Genomic DNA, 6,872 nt, shown 5'->3' with positions numbered 1-6,872 from the left:
CATGATCATATCGCAACCTTCTGATTCTGGTAGTTTCGTGATAAAGTCCATGGTAATCCATTCCCATGGCCGCGTTGGCGTGTCTGCTGTCTGCATTTCCCCGTAAGGAAGGTGTCGTGATGGCTTGTTCCGTTGACATGTGTCGCAACTTTTGATGTACCCCCTTACTTTTCGGTGCATGTTCGGGATGTAGTAGTTGCGTGAGATATGTTCCATTGTTTTTTCAACTCCCATATGTCCGTGCGTCGGGAAGTCGTGGTGTTTTTTGATGACTTCGTTCTGCAGCGATCGTGGAACATAGATCAAGCCATGGATGATGACGAATCCGTCGTCGCTTGTAGTGCCGTTGTGACGTTCGTTCCCGAGGACTGCTTGCATTGATTCGTCCTCGGCGGTGGCTCTTCGGACCTTGTCTAGCCATCCGTCGTCTTCGATTTCGCTGGTTGCTGCGAGTATTTGTCGGTTGTAGACGATGTCTCCTTGGTCGTTTGTAGTGAGGATAGCGGGCTCCGCTTCCTTTGTGCCGATCTGATAGTCAGGTCGTCTGCTGAGTGCGTCTGCGACAGCGTTTTCAGTCCCTTTGCAGTGAACAATCTTAAAATCGTATTGTGCAAGGGTTTCAGCCCATCTAGCTTGCCGTCGAGTGAGTTTCTTCGTGGTGGTGAAGAATGTCAGGTTGTGGTGGTCCGTCTTGACCGTCACAGTATGCTTTGCTCCTTCGAGGTACGCTCTCCAGACTTGAAATGCTGACACTATAGCAAGCAGTTCTTTGTCGTGGATGTCGTAATTGAGTTCTGCGGGGATCATCTTCCTAGACCAAAATGCGATTGGTCTGGGCTTTCCGTTTTCGTCCGGCTGGGTCAGTTGTGCTCCCAGGGCGTAGTCTGACGCGTCGGTTTCCATCGTGGTTGGCTTTTCGTAGTCGAAGATTCCAACGACTGTTCGTTTCTCGAACAAGCTCTTGAGTTTTTGGAATGATTCTTCTGCTTTGTCGTCCCAGTTGAACGTTTCTCCCTTCTTGGTGAATCGGTATAGTCCGGCGGCGTATTTCGAGTAACCCGGGACTAGTTTCCGATAGTAATTTGCCAATCCAAGAAAGCTTTGTACGTCCTTGACGTTTCTGGGTGTGGGCCATTCCACAATGCTTTTGACCTTTTCTTCTTCCATTCCTAGACCGTCGAGGCTGATGGTGTATCCAAGGAAGCTGGTTTCCTGGACGTGGAATTCGCATTTCTTGAGCTTCAGAGTGACTTTGGCTTCTCTGAGCTTCTGCAGCACCTTTTTGTTGTGTTCAATATGTTCTGCTTCGGTCTTGGAGAATACTAAGATATCATCCAAGTAAGCGATAACAAAAACATCGAGGTATTCTTCCAGAACGGTGAAGATGAACCTCTGGAACGATGCTGGTGCGTTGGTAAGACCAAAAGGCATAACCACATATTCGAAGTGTCCGAATTTGGTCCTGAATGCTGTCTTCCATTCATGGCCTTCCTTGATCCTGAGCCGATTGTAAGCCTCAGTGATGTCGTACTTGGTGAAGTATTTGGCTCCTTGAATGCGGTCTTGGATCTCGTGAATCAGTGGTAACGGATGTCGATCTTTGATGGTAATCGAATTTAATTGTCGATAGTCCACACAAAGTCGAAGACTTCCATCTTTCTTTGGTACGAATAGGATAGGATATCCTGCTGGTGAGGTGGATTTCCGAATGTATCCTTTCCTCAGGTTCGTGTCGATGTATTCCTTCAGCGTCTCCGATTCCTTCTGTGAGAGCTGGTAAATTGGTCTGAATGTAGGCTCCTTGCCTTCTTCGAGGTTGACCTCGTGGTCGTACGGGCCATGCTCTGGTAGCGTGCCCTCCTTTGGTGGCGTAAACACATCCTGGAAGTCTTGGTATTCCTCAGGAATCTGTGTTTCTTCCCCTGTTGCACAGAGGGCTGTGGAGCCGTGTTCAACCATCACGTACTCCCTTAGCTCGTCGTCTGTCATATCCGGTCGTTGCTCGGTGTTGACGATGGTACTGGCTTCCGTTGCCTTGTACTGTGCCCCGCCTCTGGGCCGAGTGCTCCTCTTAAGTTTGCCTTCGTGAGGGCCTCGAGGGCCACCTGTCACCCCTTGACTAGGTCCCTGTGCTGGTCTGTATCTGTTCCCGGTCCATGTCTCACTGGTTTGTCGGCATTCACATCGGTTGAAGACAATGAGTCCTTTCTGCCAATCGATAGCTGGGTTATGTCTTCGTAACCACGGAACTCCTAGCACGACGTCGTACTGCCCGAGGTTGGTGATGTTGAAGTTGATTGTTTCAAAATGATTTCCCAAAACCATCGGCAGGTCCCCTGTTTCGTGCGTAATTCCCGTGCTGAGTGGTTCTCCATTGAGTCCAGTAAGAGGTAAGAGCTCCTCTTTTCGTCGCCGCTGGATTGTATATTCCTGACAGCACTGTGGGCTCATGAAGTTTCCGCTGGCTCCTGAGTCGATCATCGCTCGCATATTCTTGTATGCGACGTTGACGAAGACTTTCATATGTGCCCCCCACTGTGTTGCTGCGAGTTGTGGTGTGGGTGCAATTTTCTTGTTGCCGTGCCATGTTCCTGTGTATTCGGGCTTCCACTGGGGTCGTTTTTCCCATCGCAAAGGTCTCGGCTCAACTCCAAGGTTGAGTTTCCCTGGGTAGTGGAGCATGCAATTGTCGTCGTAGCATCCTACAACCGCCCTGATGTCATGTTTCGGGTGTCGTGCGTATCCTCGACACGCGCATCGTGGATGCTCACATGGACAGGTTGGTTGGTCCTGGGATAGCTCTTCCCGAGCCGACTCATCCTGTTGGCCTTTTGTCTCGTCACTCGAGGTTTCTCTGTTCCTGGGGTTTTCCTGAGGCGTTTCCAGGATCGTCTCTTCCGTTTCTGGGAGTGTGGGTGGAGTTTCTGGGATCTCCGGCGTTCCTGGGATTTCAATTGGTGTCCTCAGGATACCTGTGCCCCACTCCTGGGAATCGTCCGACAATTCCTGGGAGTCGATGGTGTTCCAGGGACCGTACTGGGTCCATCCTTGACTCTCAATATCTTCTGAGCCTTGCTTGAAGCGCTCAAAGTGTTCCTCCGCGCTACCAGCTTGCGCGGGCGTCCTAAGGACTAGGTCGTCCATATAGACCTCGTTGTTTTGTGTCAGTTCCGCGGCATGATCCTTCGCGTACATCTGCGGCGAGTTTTCGATGATTTCATAGTCGATCTCTGGGAATTCTTCGTCGTCTGTTTCGGAGAGCATTCGCTCATCCCGATACAGTCCTGGTGGCTTGCTCCCATCCACAATCATGGGGCCTTCCCAGTCGCGCTCCTGCGTCGCGTAGAGCCGTTGAGGCTTCCCTTGTTCTGGTTTCTCGGTGCCAGTAGTGTCGTACGCACCTCTTCGTTCTTGGGTCGCGTTCAATTGTTGGGGTTTCTCCTGCCTCTTGCTTCGGCAGTCCTTGATTCGGTGTCCTGGCTTACCACAGTTGAAGCACAGGTTGTTGTTTTTGCGTCGTTTCTGTTCTTCGGTAGGCAGCCTTGCTGCATCGAGTTCCATTGGTTTGGGTCCGTAGGGGTCGTTGTCCCTTCTCCCAAAGTTCCGTCTTTGTTGGAATCGTCCGCCGTTTCCTCGTCCTGGGTTACGGCGCCATTGTTTAAGTTCGCTTTCTTCTCGCTGTCGGTCGTAGAAGCGGTTATCGATTCGTACAACAGTGTCGACGAATTCATTCATGGTGGTAGGTCGTCCGATTCGAGCGATTTCGTCCTTGATGTGTGATTTCAGCCCCCCATAGAATGGTGGAATCAAAGCGTAGTCGTCCCATCCTAGGATTGCGGCGTGTGCCATGAACTCGGCAACGTAGGCTGTTGCGGAGGTGGTTTGTCGAGTTCGTGCAAGTTTCCGTTCAGCCGTTGCTTTCGCGTCGATATCGCCGAAGGTTCGTTCAAGCAATTGTCGGAAGCTGCTGTATCGCGAAAAGATGCCCTGGGCCATGGCAGACCAGGCGTCTGGAGTCTTTTCATAGTATTCTCGAATGTACGGTTCCAACCAATCCCATGCTTGTCCTCGTAGGTATGATGACACAAAGATGACTTTTGCGGCGTCGTTGACTAGCCTTCCTCTGTTCATGTCAAGGTGCATATCCATCTGGGTGAGGAACCCTCGAAGCTTAGATCGAGTACCGTCGAAGCTCTCTGCTTTGGGTAACTTGATTCCCACGGAAGATGCTGGTGCAGAGGCGGCGATTTGGGCTGCACTTTGCTCGACTGAGTCTCGAAGGTCTCCAATGTCGTGGTCATGCTTGCTGCTAAAGGTGTTGAGCTGGCTGATCAGGGTGTGAATCTGTTCTTCCAGTGCCCTGACTCGTTTCTCATCTTCATCGTCCGAATCCAAGTCGGTGTGTCGTGTTTGCGTTTTCGGTGGCAGAGGCTCGATCGCCTTGCCCTTGTTGTTACTGCCGTGCGACGCCATGATGCTTGGACTTCACGGTTCGATGACAGGGTGATCAATGTGTTACGAACTGCTAACTGGTCACGGTGAGTAACGTCCGCAAAGGTGATACTTCTCTAGGAGTACTGCAGGCCTCAAGCGTATCCGCAACCGTACCAATGCCTCGGGGGCCTTCTATGGGCTCGGGTCTCTAGGGTGCTTGCAAGGTGTGCCAGTTAGAGCGCCGGTCAAGTCAGTCACTTAGGGATCGAGGATCACTAAGTAAGCTCCCAAGACCGTTGGAGGGTTGTCGCTATGTTCGAACTGTGAAGTACCAAAGGGTGGTTCCAAGTAACAATGATGGGATTGATCACGAAGAACTAAATACATGTGGTAAAGACTGTCCTTATATATCCCTTGCCCAGTATTCCACGCCCTCGTTTGTGGTATACTGCATGCAGGCATGTAGTAGTCCCATTGATATACCATCCGATATACCATTCCTTGGCGATGGATCGTGGTATATTGTCACGTGACTTATACCCTTGTTGTCCTGCATCATCACCGCGGGGTTGGTTGGCTCTGGTTTCCTCTTGTACCCCTGTTGGCGCGAGTGAGGTGGCTTGGTTCGTAACAGATAGGAGTGTAAGATAATAGGGTGCCCGAAAATATTGGTAATAGGGTATATAGGTTTATATTTTAAAGGGCTTTAGGGTGTCTTGATTAGGATTTTTGCCTAGGTGCCTTAGGATAGTATTAGCTGGACAGGTAATACCCGGTGCCGCTATATAAGGGTATTAGCTGGATAGGCAATACCCGGTGCCGCTATATAAGGGTATTAGCTAGATAGGTAATACCTAGTGCCGCTATATAGGGTATTAGCTAGATAGGTAATACCCGGTGCCGCTTTATATAATGGTATTGCCTAGAAAGGAAAGTTTGTAAGGTATTAAGGTATCTATATCCTATAGTATGGTTTCCTAAGTAAGGACGGAATTATATTACTCCGGTTCGAGGGCGGTATTATTAATTAGATATATAACTCTATTTTACTAAAAAGTTTTTATTATAGTAGATATTATATAGAGGATATAAAGGCCCGATATATTAGAACCGGGGTTTTAAGTATTTATATCTATATTATTAAAACCCCGGTTTTAAGGTAGGGGCTAAAGTGAGGCTGGTGATATTAATAATACTAGATACTAGTAATAATAATACTGGTCGGTAATACTAGTGATATTATTAACGCTATTATTTACGTTGATATTATAGTCGGAAAAGATATAATTATCCTTAAGCTACTTGCCCCGCGAAAATCAGACGCTATTGGTTAGGCGGGATGCCTTCCTTATCCTGGATCTTGGACTTGACGTTGTCGATAGATGATACTAGACTTAATCTTAGGGGTGTGATAGTCTTGCCGGTAAGGGTCTTGACGAAGATCTGTATATTACCGCGTAGGCGAAGAACTAGGTATAGGGTAGACTCCTTCTGGATGTTATAGTCGGACAGAGTATAGCTATTCTCTAGCTGTTTATCTACGAAAATCAGGCGCTGCTAGTTAGGCGGGATGCCCTCCTTGTCCTAAATCTTTAATTTAACGTTGTTAATAGTGTCGGAGGACTTTACCTCGAGGGTGATGGTCTTGCCGGTGAGAGTCTTGACGACTATGGGAAAAGTTAGTATAAACCAAATAATAGAGGTGGATAGCTGGGAAACGTATAGATCTATATACTACCGCGTAGGCGTAGGACTAGGTGTAGGGTAGACTCCTTCTAGATATTGTAGTCGGATAGAGTACGGCCGTCCTCGAGCTGCTTACCCTATAAAAATTAGACGTTAGTGATCGGCGATGATGTTAGTAGTGGTGATACTACTGATATTAGAACCGGGGTTCTAAGTTTTATGAAGCAGTATCGCTATATACCTTAAAACCCCGGTTTTAAGGTAGGGGCTGAAGTGAGGCCGGTGATACTGGTAATGGTACTTGTGATGCTCGTATTACTATAGACGCGACCGTGGGCCTTCTAACCCTTTTTTTTTAATAATGATTGATTGATATTTGATACTACCTAAATAATAATAGTTATCTCTCTCTATCTATCCTATTCTTTCTATTTCCGTTACTTTGCTGCTTATTATTTCTGCGCGGTTGATTTAGTTTAGGGACTACGGCCGTAGGGGTTGAAAAGTCGAAAGGGAGGGGAGAGAGGGAGGGAAATCGTTCTTCCTTATTTCTTGGTATCCCCTATTAAAATCGCGAGTTCGCGATTTTCTATCTCCTACCCTATCTATTATAGCGATACTGCTAAGATTCGATATAGAGAGAGTTCTAGATGATTAATATTACTATCTGAAAATCTTCGTGTTCGACCCCCTTTGGATAGCCTGCTGGGAGCGATCCCCCCCCTCTGCCCTATGACGGTATCGGGCGGACC

The 6,872-nt window shown here is 48.3% G+C and overlaps 1 protein-coding gene across 1 annotated transcript; it reads right to left on the bottom strand.

The window, feature by feature from the left end:
* Positions 1–3,124: 3,124 nt before the first annotated feature.
* NUU61_009536 (C2HC-type zinc finger protein) lies at positions 3,125–3,735 on the bottom strand (the record flags this gene model as incomplete). The annotated part of the gene is made up of 2 exons (XM_056660061.1): positions 3,125–3,131; positions 3,194–3,735. The coding sequence occupies 2 exons, from the start codon at positions 3,733–3,735 to the stop codon at positions 3,125–3,127; spliced, it is 549 nt and encodes a 182-aa protein (XP_056508354.1).
* Positions 3,736–6,872: the final 3,137 nt, after the last annotated feature.

Source organism: Penicillium alfredii, assembly GCF_028826965.1.
Source record: "Penicillium alfredii strain IBT 34128 chromosome Unknown utg000011l_segment0_segment0, whole genome shotgun sequence".
Taxonomy (NCBI): domain Eukaryota; kingdom Fungi; phylum Ascomycota; class Eurotiomycetes; order Eurotiales; family Aspergillaceae; genus Penicillium; species Penicillium alfredii.
This window is presented reverse-complemented; position numbering and strand designations above follow the sequence as displayed.